Here is a 13,048-nt window from a genome sequence, read left to right on the forward strand (position 1 = left end):
GAGATGATGTATGAACTGTGCATAGCACCAGGCCTGGCACATACATAGTATGGTAACTATGTATAATAATAAACATTTTAAAACCAGGAAAGGTAGGGGATACCTCCTTAAAAGAAGTAGGGACTGTGATTCCATTCTAGCCGAGGCACTGATATTAGTGTTGGGGTAAGTGCACTAGAGAGTTAATAATAAGCAACATCAAGCAACAAAATTTTCTTTATGCTTCAAAGACAAAAATGATCCAGTATAATACTAGACCATATTAGGTCTGATGCTATAAATCCTCCTCCTGATTCAAAATCATCCCTCTTCTCCCAGTGCTTTAACAAGCCTGCCTTTAAGGAGGTGCTTACTCAAACTAAGGATTTTTAAAACAGTTTAAAAAAATAGACACCTCCCTTCTCAGACAGACCTAAACTTAGACTTTTACTTCGATAGGTGCTTAACAGTACCTCTCCTTCTTTTCCAAGTGTTTTTTTGTTTTTTGGTGTTTTTTTTAATGAAAGCCTTTAAGTTTACAACTAAGTGAAGAAACATCTGGCTACAGAGGGTTGCATCCTGGGGAGGCCTAGGAGGCCAGCATAAACATAGATAACCCCTTTCCCCCTTTACCATGGACGCATCAATCTGGGCGAGCAGGCGGGGGTTGTTCTGTTCCACTGCTTCTAGGCACTGCAGCATGGCTGTGACATGGGCATCGCTTAGCAGGAAAGCAGTATCTGGGGAGAGAGAAGCAACTAGTGAGGGAGCCAATAGGGAGTCCTTCAGCTTCCCTGTATGGCCCCGGGAGAAGCTCAGGAAAGGAGCGAGGGAAAAGGCAAACATGACTTGAGCAGAATCAGGCCACTGTGGAGAGAAGCGGGGCCAGAAACAAATAAAGTACAGGAGAGGCTAAGTCAGTGATGGCGAACCTATGACACGTGTGTCAGAGGTGACACGCGAACTCATTTTTTTGGTTGATTTTTCTTTGTTAAATGGCATTTAAATATATAAAATAAATATCAAAAATATAAGTCTTTGTTTTACTATGGTTGCAAATATCAAAAAATTTCTATATGTGACACGGCACCAAAGTTAAGTTAGGGTTTTTCAAAATGCTGACACGCCGAGCTCAAAAGGTTCGCCATCACTGGGCTAAGTAATGTCTAGTATAGGAGAGGGGCCAGGACAAGAGGCTTCAAACTCAGAATGACCCAGATTCTAATCCTGGCTCTGGGTGGCTCTGGCCACGTTACCTAACCTTCTTGAACTCTACTTCCCTGATTGGAAAACAGGGATATTAATACCCAACTTTCAGGGCTGTTGTTAAAAAGTAATGTATAAAAAGTACGTAACAGTGACTGGAACATAGAAACTCTCAGTCAGTAGTAGTTGTTCTTATTGGTTTGTGTGTACGGGAGTAGGGGAATACGTTTGTGTATTACATAGGAAGTGAGAGAGAAGACTGGCTACATGTTTCTTATTAGAATCTCTATGGCATCAAGTAAAATATGAGACCTTGGGTAAGAGTCTTTTAAGGAAGGGTAAAGTGGAAAACAATGAGGGAATCTATGCCACAGTCCTGGCCACGTGACCTCTGCCTACCTGTGTAGAACTTCCTGATATACTGTCTATCCCCAAGCAGAGGTCGGAGCTGAGCGGAGAGGCAGTGGCACTGCAGGCTGTGCTGCAGCCACAGCTCTGCAATGACACGCTCATTCACGCCGTCAGTGCTGCTCTGGCCATTCTCGTGCAAGTTGATGAACTAGGAGGCAAAAAAGGCATGAGTCAAACCATGTATACAGGTGAAAACACAGCAAGACTGAGGCCTGAAGACCTGAGAACTAAATTGAGACAGGTTAAAAGGAGGCAATCACAGGCATTTTTCCTCCAGCTAGCATCTACAGGTTACTGAGGAAGGAGAGGGAAGGAAGGGATTAATGGCTCCATGGCTGGATTGGGCCACTGGAGCGGGGCTAAGCAGTTAAAACCTAATAGGCAGTTCCTAGAGAAAAGAAAGCTCCGACATCTGTCTCTATGTGCTAACTCCAAAGAAGCATCTTTTCTGGGGTGCTCAGAGGAAGGGTAAACTTGACCTTTTCCTTCTCGCACAGAGTCCTCTATTTCAGACGGCCTTCAGAAAAGGACGCAACAAAGACCTGGGGGAAAGAATCTAGAAAAATGCCACCAAAGAGAAACCTCTTTTGGCCTCTAGCCACAGCATTCTCTATTTGGAACCTCCTTCTGCTTGGCTGTTTCTGAAAGCAAGGTCTCAGGCCAGGATCAGTGCAAAAACAGGATGGATGGTCATTTCAAGCAGCTTCTAAGAGTAAAGGACTATAGCAATATATTTTATAAAGAAAATTAGAGGGGGGTTTGGTGGGGAAAGTGAAGACAAAAAAATCTCCATAAAAAAATCATTGGGCTCTGGGCTCTTCTTCATAAAAAAGGATAGTGTAAGACCTATCCTTGTTATTTGATTCCCTTTCCATTTAAAAACAAGTTACTAACCCTAACCGGTTTGGCTTGGTGGATAGAGTGTCGGCCTGCAGACTGAAGGGTCCCAGGTTCGATTCTGGCCAAGGGCATGTACCTTGGTTGCAGGCATGTCCCCACTGGGGAGTGTGCAGGAGGCAGCTGATCGATGTTGCTCTCTCATCAATGTTTCTCTCTCATCGATGTTTCTAACTCTCTATCCCTCTCCCTTCCTCTCTGTAAAAAAATCAATAAAATATATATATTTTTTTAAAAAACACAAAAAGCAAGTTACTGCCCAGCCAGTGTGGCTCGGTGGTTGAGTGTTGACCTATGAACCAGGAGGTCACAGTTCAATTCCCGGTCAGGGCACATGCCGGGGTTGCAGAATCGGTCCCCAGTGGGGGTGGTGTGGGAGACAGCCAATCAATGATTCTCTCTCTTTGATGTTTCTCTCTCTCTCTCCCTCTCTAAAATCAATAAAAACACATTTAAAAAAAATAAATTAGCCCTGACTAGTTTGGCTCAGTGGATAGAGCATCAGCCTGCAGACTGCAGGGTCCCAGGTTCAATTCCAGTCAAGGGCATGTACCTTGGTTGCGGGCACATCCCCAGTAGGGGGTGTGCAGGAGGCAGCTGATCGATGTTTCTCTCTCATTGATGTTTCTAACTCTCTATCCCTCTCCCTTCCTCTCTGTAAAAAATCAATAAAATATATTTAAAAAAATAAAAAATAAAAATAAATAAATTAAAACAAGTTACTTTTCCCAACATCATCTCAACAATGAATCTGGCAGTGGGTGGGATATACATGAAATAAGACTGGCCATGAATCACTAAGTATTGAAGATGGGTGGTGGATATTTTGGAGTTCATTACACTATTCTCTTTAATTTTGTATATATTAAAACTTTTCCATAAGAAAGAGTTAAATCAATAGATACATAAATTTGGCAGAGACTGATCTGGAACTAGCTGTGTAACTCTGGCAAAGTCATCTCACCTCCTCCGGCTTTGTTCCCCTAACTAGAAATCGGGGTTACAATGATGAGCTGAGAGGATAGAAGAGTAGAATGCTATGATGGTAGCCAAAGCTGAAAGGAACATGTTTTTTTGTTTGTTTGTTTTTAAATATATTTTATTGATTTTTTACAGAGAGGAAGGGAGAGGGATAGAGAGTTAGAAACATCGATCAGCTGCCTCCTGCACACCCCCTACTGGGGATGTGCTCGCAACCAAGGTACATGCCCTTGACCAGAATCGAACCTGGGACCCTTCAGTCTGCAGGCTGACGCTCTATCAACTGAGCCAAACCGGTTAGAGCTGAAAGGAACATGTTTGACTCCATTTGACACCAGCCTTCAGAAACCTCACATTTCTTTCTAATTGTTGTATCCTCATCTTCTTAAACAGTTATTAAAATTTCAGTCCCTAGTCAGGAGATTTTTGAGTTAAGGTGAAAAAGGTAGTTGAAGAAAATTATTACATAATATCTCAGTGAATCAAGTTGTAGTTCTCATATTAAATAGGCAAGTTTACATGCTGGTGTATGGAAAATGGCTAAAATACTAAAAATCATGTTGGATTAATCTGTTTTAAGTCATACCATTTTCAGAGTTCTATGTAAGGTGGGGTTTTGTTTTTTTAGGGATAGTTTGTAGCAGCATTAACTGTCCCTTATGTTAGTGAATGACTTGTATAAATTGAAACTGTAAATTGTGAACACTGGAAAGCACCATTGTGACATACAGTAAACATCTTAGTAATATATTAAAATGAATGTAAATGGAGGTTAAAATTACATTACTGTGAAAACTCATCTTCCAACTCTAAGTTAAGCTGTGGAGATTTGTATTGGTAGGTAACTGTTCAGAGCTTTGAAAACACTGCACATTTCTGTACAAGCCAGAGTTGTAACTTATTCAGCTTGGCAACTGCTTTTGATTTGGTTGGTTGATAGCATGATATAATACATTTAACTAAGAAGAATCATTTCTACACACTATTTTTTAAAATCATCTAGAACTGAAATCTACAGTTAAACTACCTGTGCTGAAATTTGGGGAAGTTTAGGTTCTTTTTTAAAAAAGTATTAATAATCATTGATAAAGTGCTTATTTTGGTTTACTAAGGTAATGCTGCAGTTGGTGAAAATGATAAACATTTAAAGTGTTAACACTCTGTGAATGCATTGGATTTAAGAGAATAAACATTTTATAAAAATCAAAAAAAAAAAACTTCAGTCCCACTTTCCCCAACCACTTCAGGGACCTCTTAACATATACCATATACCCTGGATTTTGAAAAGCTTCACTCTGGTCCCATATATGCAGATCTTTAGAAAACAACAAAACTTTTACACCCCTTCCCCAAATAAGAGAAAGTGGCCAGAACAATGGGTTTGCAAAGTTTATTTTTTAAAGCAAATAATCCTCCCCTTCAAATCAGTCCTGAAGGGATAATTTCCTCTCCTCGGTTATAAGAAACTCGACACACACCATCCTTCTATTCTAGGAGACTCCTCAAGCAGAACATCAAACAATGAAGCCTTGGGGTTACCTTCATCTCTTACCTTCTCCACATGAAGGGCTGAGTGGGGACTCAGCCAGCGGATATCTTTCACAAATTGCCAGTAATCAGTTTGGCGGCAGCACACCTGCTGTGGGAACACACATGGTAAACAAATCACTACCATTTTGGACCAAATCTAGTTCTAGTGTTGACATTCAAAGAGAGATAAAAGCACAACTTTCCTGCCCTAACCGGTTTTGCTCAGTGGATAAAGCGTCGGCTTGCGGACTGAAAGGTCCCAGGTTCGATTCCGGTCAAGGGCATGTACCTTGGTTGCAGGCACATCCCCAGTAGCGGGTGTGCAGGAGGCAGCTGATAGATGTTTCTCTCTCATCGATGTTTCTAACTCTCTGTCCCTCTCTCTTCCTCTCTGTAAAAAATCAATAAAATATATTTTTTTAAAAAGCACAACCTCCCTTTGTCTCAACAGAAGTTCTCAGCAGCAATAAAAGGAATACATATACATGTTCACCTTTTTAAAGGATAGCTGTTTAAAATTATTGTCATTGTTCTTTTGAACAATTTGTACATATGACATCGAAGGTTATATAATGAAAATAATCTGTTTTCTACCGTTATCTCTCCATCATTCAACAATAAGAAAACAAATCATTTGATTTTAAAAATGGGCCAAAAACTTTAACAGACACCTCACCAAAGAAAATATGCACATAGTAAATAAACACATGAAAAAATATACTACATCACATGTCACCAGGGAAATCAAATTAAAACAATACAATACTACAATATACCTATTAGAATGGTCAAAACCCAGGTCAATGCCAACATCACATGCTGGCAAGGATTTAAAGCTAAAGGAACCCTTATTCACAGCTGGTAGCAATGCAAAATGTTAAAGCCCCTCTGGAACACAGTTTGGTAGTTTCTTGCAAAACTAAACGTACTCTTACCATATGGTCCAGTGATCACACTCCTTGTTATTTACCCAAAGGAGCTGAAAACTTGTGTCCACATACAAACCTACTCACAGATGTTTATAGCAGATGTATTCATAATTATTATAACCTGAAGGCAATAGAAATGTCCCTCAGTAAGCAATGGATGAATAAACGGTGGTGCTCTTGCATCTCAGCCACCGACATGCCATCCAGACTGAGGAAGACCCGAAAACTTCAGGGTCACATGAGCCACGGCCACACCAGCATCGGCAAGCACAGGAAGCATGGGGGCCTGAAGCCGCATTAATGCTGGTGGCTTGCATCATCACAGGATCAACTTGGACAAATATCACCCAGGTGACTTTGGGAAAATTGGTATGAGGCATTAGCACTTAAAGAGGAACCGGAGCTTCTGCCCAACTGTCAACCTTGATAAACTGTGGACCCTGGTTAGTGAGCAGACCCGGGTAAATGCTACCAAAAGCAAGACTGGAACTGCTCCTATCATTGATGTGGTGGAATCAGGCTACTACAAAGTTCTGGGGAAGGGAAAGCTCCCAAAGCAGCCTGTCAGTGTGAAAGCCAAGTTCTTCAGCAGAAGAGCTGAGGAGAAGACGAAGGGTGTTGGTGGGGCTTGTGTCCTGGTAGCTTGAAGCTACAGGGAGGGAAGTTCATTAAAATGTCCACAAGTACTTTTGTCTTCTGGACTGAGTGTAGGTCCTTTGGCATCTCTACTTCCCTACCTTTACTTCAAAAACCTCCCTAACAGGTCCTAGGAGTTAGGGTATCAAGGTCTGGGGAAGAAAGCATGCAAGAGATAGCACCAACACTTAGAGGCCTTTGGGCCATTACCTGACTTGAACTTTTCATTTATAAAGTGAGAATGATACCTGTTGGTAAAGTGTCTGTGTGTGTAATAAGTATTAAATAGTTGAAAGGCAAATAAATAGATAAATAGTGGTACAGTCAGACAATGAAATGTTATTCAGCACTAAAAAGAAATGAGCTATCATGCCACAAAAAGACGTGGAGGAAATTTAAATGCATGTTACTAAATGAAAGAATTCAATCTGAAAAGGCTACATACCTTATAATTTCAACTATATGACATTCTAGAAAAGGCAAAACACTATGGAAACAGTAAAAAGACAGTGGCTACCAGGTTTTGGAGTGGGGTAGGATGGAGAGGATGAATAGGTGAGACGCAGAGGACTTTTAGGGCAGTGAAACTACTCCATATGCCACTAAAAGGGTAGTGACATGTCATTAAAATTTGTCCAAACCATAGACTGTTTAAGAGTGAACCCTAATGTAAACTGTGCACTTTGGATAATAATGATGTATCAATGCAGGTTCATCCGTTGTAACAAATGTGCCACTCTGGTGGGGAATGCTGAGAATGGCAGAGGCTATACACCAGAGAAGGCAGGGAGTTTATGGGAAATCTCTGTACCTTCTGCTCAATTTGGCTAAGAACTTAAAACTGCTCTAAAAAATAAAGTCTATTAAAAAAATGTTAGGTTCATTTAATAAACAACTTTTGGGGGGAAATCAGTAGAAAAGAAAAATTGGCTAGTAAAAAGTAGATAAATTTAGGCATTCTCCACAAACTATAGGCCAAAATAAATTCCAGCTGAATTAAAGAGCTAAATAAAAAGGAGGAAGAGGAAAAGGAGGAGGAGGAAGAGGAGGAGGAGGAGGAGGAGGACTTGAAGAAAAGGAAGAGGAGGAGGAGGAAGAGGAGAAGAAGAAGGAAGAGGAGGGGGGAAAAAAACCCCATACATCCCACAAGAGAAAAAAAGAAGTAAGAATATTGGATTTTTTAATTAAAAATGTCTTCAATGTATAAAAGCACAAGTATACATATCAAAAAGGAAGAGATAGAGGCATAAATTTTAAATTTCTGTAAATAAAATTTTAAATGAATGTTCAGTATTTTTATAATAGCAAAAAATATGAAATGTAAACAACTTGAACATTTATCAGTATGGTACTGATTAAAAAATTAGGGTAGTACATTCACGCATGTAATATTATATACACATTAAAAATTATGCTGCCTGGCCAGCATGGCTCAGTGGTTGAGCATCGACCTATGAATCAGGAGGTCACTGTTTGATTCCTGGTCAGAGCACATGCCTGGGTTGTGGGCTCAATCCCCAGTAGGGGGCATGCAGGAGGCAGGTGATCAATGATTCTTTCTCATCATTGATGTTTCCATCTCTCTCTCCCTCTCCCTTCCTCTCTGAAATCAATAAAATATATTGATTTGGTTTTTGCCCTATAGCCAAAGACTATTGAATAAATGCAATTTTAGATGTTTTGAATTAAAACAAAATGTTTGAGTGATATATCTTACCACCGTTTAATAAATCAATCAGCTAATGATTCAGATCATGAAGTATAAGAAGGCTTTTCCTGTTATAAAAAAATGATACAGGCCTGGCTGGGTGGTTAGAGGTCTCGCATAAATTATTTTTCTTTCTCTCTCCCCCTTCCTCCCTCCCCTTCACTCTCTCTCTAAAAAAAAAAAAAAAAGAAGAAAAAAAAAAAAAAGAAAAAAAATCAATAGAGAAAATATCCTTAGGGGCAGATTTAAAAAGAGTGTCAAAAGACAAACTAGGAAAAAAGTATTTATAACTCACATTACAGACAAAGGACTAATTTTCTTTTTTATTAAATTAAATGTATTGGGGTGACATTGGTTGAAACAGTATATAAGTTTCAAGTGTATAATTCTATCATATATCATCTGTATTTTTCACAGTATGCTCACCACTAATTTTCTTAATAAACTAAAAATCTAAGGAAAATGGGGGGAAATAGAAAAAATTCACAGAAAAAAAAATTGAAGGGCTCTTATAAACATCTTTCACAGTAAGAGAAACGTAACTTTTCACCAATTACATTGGCAATAGTTAGTTTAGTAACACCCTGTATTGGCAACAGTATAAAGAATTACTGGTAGATGCTCATGCATTGGTGAGGGTATAAACAGACATAACTTGCTAGAAGGTAATTTAGCAACAACTATCAAAACTGAAATGCACATAGCCTTGTGAAAACTCGGGTGAACCTAAGAACAGTGGACACGGGTTTGGTGGCTGGAGAGGCTGCACTGCTGTATTTTGACCAAGGCTATGAGGTGCCTGGTGTGCGGGAAGGACTGCGGGGCTGGTGGAGAAACAAACTCACAGACATCAACCTACAAAGAACTACCTGACAGACCCGTGTTATTCTGCTTTTGAAACCAACAGAAAGAGAAATAAATTTGAAAGACTGGCTGTTCGTCAACCAACTGCATTGCTCAGTATGAAACTACATGAACTTCCAGCCCCTTCCTCGGGTCAGAAAAATGTCGTTGCTTCATGGAAAGAATGTGTAAACAATTCTGTAGCCCAGTTAGAGCATCAAGTGGTTCTAATTGAGAATCCAGAACTAATGTCACAGCATGGATGCAATGCCTGGGAAATATATAATGAAAATCTAGTTCACATGATTGAACATGCACAGAAAGAGCTCCAGAAGTTAAGGAAACATATTCAAGATTTAAACTGGCAGCAAAGGAACATGCAACTCACAGCTGGATCTAAATTAAGAGAAATGTAGTCAAATTGGGTATCCCTGGTCAGTAAGAATTATGAGATTGAAAGGACTATTGTACACTTAGAAAATGAAGTCTTTCAAATAAAGCAGCAACATGGAGAGGCCAACAAAGAAAACATCCGACAAGACTTCTGGAAAGACAAATTAATTTGGTGGGTAGAAAGGAAAGCAAGTTGGGCTTTCACAGAAGGTCATGCACCTGAACTATGAAGGATAACAGCATCTTATGGAAATCACCAGTGGTTAAGTATTTAGAAACCATAGAATATTGACTATTATATTCTACTAGAGGCCCAGTGCATAAAATTCGTGCATGGGGTGGGGGGGGGGGGAAATCCCCTCAGCCCAGCCTGCACCCTCTCCAATCTGGGACCCCTCAGGAGATGTCCGACTGCTGAGTTAGGCCCTATCCCTGGACCTAACTCAGCAGTCGGACATCCCTCTCACAATCCAGGACCGCTGGCTCCTAACTGCTCACCTGTCTGCCAGCCTGATCACCCCTAACCGCCTCTGCCTGCTGGCCTCATTGCCCCCAACTGCCTCCCCTGCAGGCCTGGTTACCCCCAACTGCCCCACCCCGCTGGCCTGGTCGCCCCTTACTGCCCACTCCTGCCGGCCTGGCTGCCCCCAACTGCCCCCCTCTGCCGGCCTGGTCGCCCCACATAGCCTGCTGCTCAGTCGTTTGGTCGTCTCCCACTAACCCCCCTGCTGACCTTGTTGCTCCATGCAGCCTGCTGTTCAGTCGTCCGTCTGGTTGTTTCGGTCGTGACAGCCCCTGGCTTTTTATATATTAGGATTTGTATATGAACAAAACCACAAATTTCAACTTGGTGGTAAAAACAAGAAAAGAAAAGCACATGCCCTTTAGCCTAACAATTCTATGTCTAGGAATATAGTAAAGGACCAACTGACCTAGATACAAGGTTCTTCACTGTAGCATTATTATTAATAGCAAATGACTGAAAGCAATTTGAATGTCCACTACCAGGAGACCGGTTAAATAAATTATGGTATACATATACAGTGAAACATTACAAAGTGACAGCTGTCAGAAAGAATGAAGCTCTTCAACAATTTTATTTTTAATATATTGTTACTGATTTCAGAGAGGAAAGGAGAGGGAGAGAAAGATAGAAGCATCAATGATGAGAGAGAATCATTGATCGGCTGCCTCCTGCACACCCGCACTGGGGATTGAGCCTGCAACCTGGGCATGTGCCCTGACCAGGAATCGAACCATAATCTCCTGGTTCATAGGTCTATGCTCAACCGCTGAACCATGCCAGTCGGATTAACTTTTTTAAATAAATTATAAGATATATCACATGAGAAAAGCAAGGTACAGAATAGTGGTTATAGTGTCCTTTTATTTATGTGAAAAGTCAGGTGTAGCAAAGAAAATTATGTATTCATATTTACTTTTATAAGCATAAAAATTCTCTGGAAGGAAATTGGTAAATAGTAGTTACCTATGGGATCAGAAGGAAACGAAGCATTTTACTGGATATGGTTTTATACTTTTTGTTTTTTTAACCATATAAATGTGTTGTCCATTTAAAGAATTAAATATTGCCTGGCTGGTGCGGCTCTGTGGTTGAGTGTCAGTCGACCCATGAACCAGAAAATCGCGGTTCAATTCCTGGTCAGGGCACATGCCTGGGTTTTTAGGCTCGATTCCTAGTGTGGGGTGTGCAGGAGGCAGTCAATCAATGATTCCCTCTCATCACTGATGTTTCTATCTCTCTCTCCCTTTCCCTTCCTCTCTCTAAAATCAATAAAAATATACTTTAAAAAAAAATAAAGAATAATTAAATATTTTAGAACAAGTTATGGAGTGATATATACAGTACAATCTTAATATTTTAAAAAGCACAGAAATATCGAGTGATATATACAGTACAATCTTAATATTTTAAAAAGCATATAAATGCACAGAAAAGAATAATAAAATCTACCAAAATATTAAAGAGTGATTGTTATTGCTATGGGAGGACTAAAAGATAGCCTAGATGAAGGCTGTCAAAAAAAATGAGATTTTTCTAAGAAAATGGTCATTTACAGCTTTCCTAAGGCGCTGATTAAAAAAATATGTAATACACATTCCATAACACATCCTTATGAAAGCACAAAAGAAATGACCCACATTAATCATTATACCCCTCCCCCTCTCCAAGGGCAAATAGCTTCTTGATGACACAGCAGCCAAACCTTTGAAAGCCTTAGTCTTTAGGGAGGAAATGAAAGGGAAAAACAAGTCCTTGATACAGACTTCAATGTTTAGGTCTTTACAAGGCAGAACAGAGCAGTGGTGAAATGAAAATGAACCTCTGGTTTTTATTCTTCCCACAAGGGCCTATAGTGAGTGAGAGCGAGTGAGTGAGTGAGTGAGTGAGTGTATGGTTTATTTGAGAATTTCTTTGACTTCCCTATTTCATCATGGCACATTTTCTCTTCCTGGCACTGATGGTAAAATTGTCCTGTAATATGGTTAACTGATTACTCTAGATGACATTGTAAAATTAGTAATAGAATCCTTTTGCTACCAAGACACAGGTACTTTAGCTACTAGAAGGCAGGGCCACTAATCTGGCAGCCATTCTGGTCATCAGTCTGGGACACTTGTACTGAGTTTTGTAAAAGATACTGGCGTGATTCCCAAGTTTCTAACTGGGAATACCGAGTAGCTGGCAATGCCACAAATTAGTATTAAAAATGCCAGGAGGAAGGGCAAACTCACGGGAGAATGTAAGTTTGTTTTGGGTCATACTGTGTTTAGCCGGTAGGCCAGCCAGCCAGGTAATACATAGCCGACAGCTAGTCTTGTAGACCTGGAGTTCAGCAGAGATGTGTGAGCCTAAACAATGCAAGTAGATAAGACTGCTTCAGGAAAATGAACAAAATAAGAGATAAGGACATAAGACAGAACCCCATTAAAAGCTAAAATCCAGGAGGAAGAGATTCCAGGGAAAAAAACTAAGAAGGAGTGGTCACAGAAGTCAGAGGTCTCCATGACATAATAAAATAATAATGCCTGATGGTGGTCAATAGTGAAGAACATAAGACAGCGCTCAAAGGAGAAATATGTTAATTGGATTTGATAACATGGATGTCATTTTTACTTAAATTTTAGTACCAAGATCATCAGTGGTAAGGGAAGAAGGCAGATTGCAGTGGGTTAACTTATTTGTTTTGTAAATTCCAATGTTCATAATTATTTTTGCCATAGGACTACAAGACAGTTAACTTGAAAGTTAAAAAAAAAAAAAAAAAAGGAACACTTATTAACTACCTCCTATGTGCCGTGAACTTCAGTAGGCAAATTTGTATGCTTTTACATTTAATCTTTCCATCAAATGTTATGATATAAATAACATTATCTTAATGTTTACAGATGACAAAAGCAATTACCTAATAGTTAAGACTAATAATTTCTCATGTTTTTCTAAAGCTTTTCACGTATTATCTCATTTAATGCTCACAACAATCCTATGAGGTGGGTACCAGTGTTATCTCAT

General features: G+C 39.8%; 1 protein-coding gene and 2 pseudogenes across 4 annotated transcripts in view; 2 read left to right on the forward strand and 1 right to left on the reverse strand.

The window, feature by feature from the left end:
- The window catches only part of RUBCN (rubicon autophagy regulator), a 52,673-nt gene that overhangs the window by 25,113 nt on the left and 14,512 nt on the right, over positions 1-13,048 (reverse strand). For both annotated transcript variants that reach the window (XM_081085704.1, XM_081085703.1), the window contains exons 3-5: positions 5,027-5,110; positions 1,585-1,744; positions 613-719 (exon numbers count right to left, since the gene is read on the reverse strand). In XM_081085704.1, the coding sequence (XP_080941830.1) occupies positions 613-719; positions 1,585-1,744; positions 5,027-5,110 (351 nt within the window). The remainder of the gene's footprint in view (positions 1-612; positions 720-1,584; positions 1,745-5,026; positions 5,111-13,048) is intronic.
- LOC308517123 (large ribosomal subunit protein uL15-like) lies at positions 6,130-6,580 on the forward strand (annotated as a pseudogene). The gene has a single exon. The product of its transcript is annotated as a large ribosomal subunit protein uL15-like (transcript).
- LOC308516870 (pre-mRNA-splicing factor SPF27-like) lies at positions 7,108-9,536 on the forward strand (annotated as a pseudogene). The gene is made up of 2 exons: positions 7,108-7,124; positions 8,982-9,536. The product of its transcript is annotated as a pre-mRNA-splicing factor SPF27-like (transcript).

The sequence above is a fragment of the Myotis nattereri genome, assembly GCF_964212035.1.
Source record: "Myotis nattereri genome assembly, chromosome: 3".
Lineage (NCBI taxonomy): Eukaryota > Metazoa > Chordata > Mammalia > Chiroptera > Vespertilionidae > Myotis > Myotis nattereri.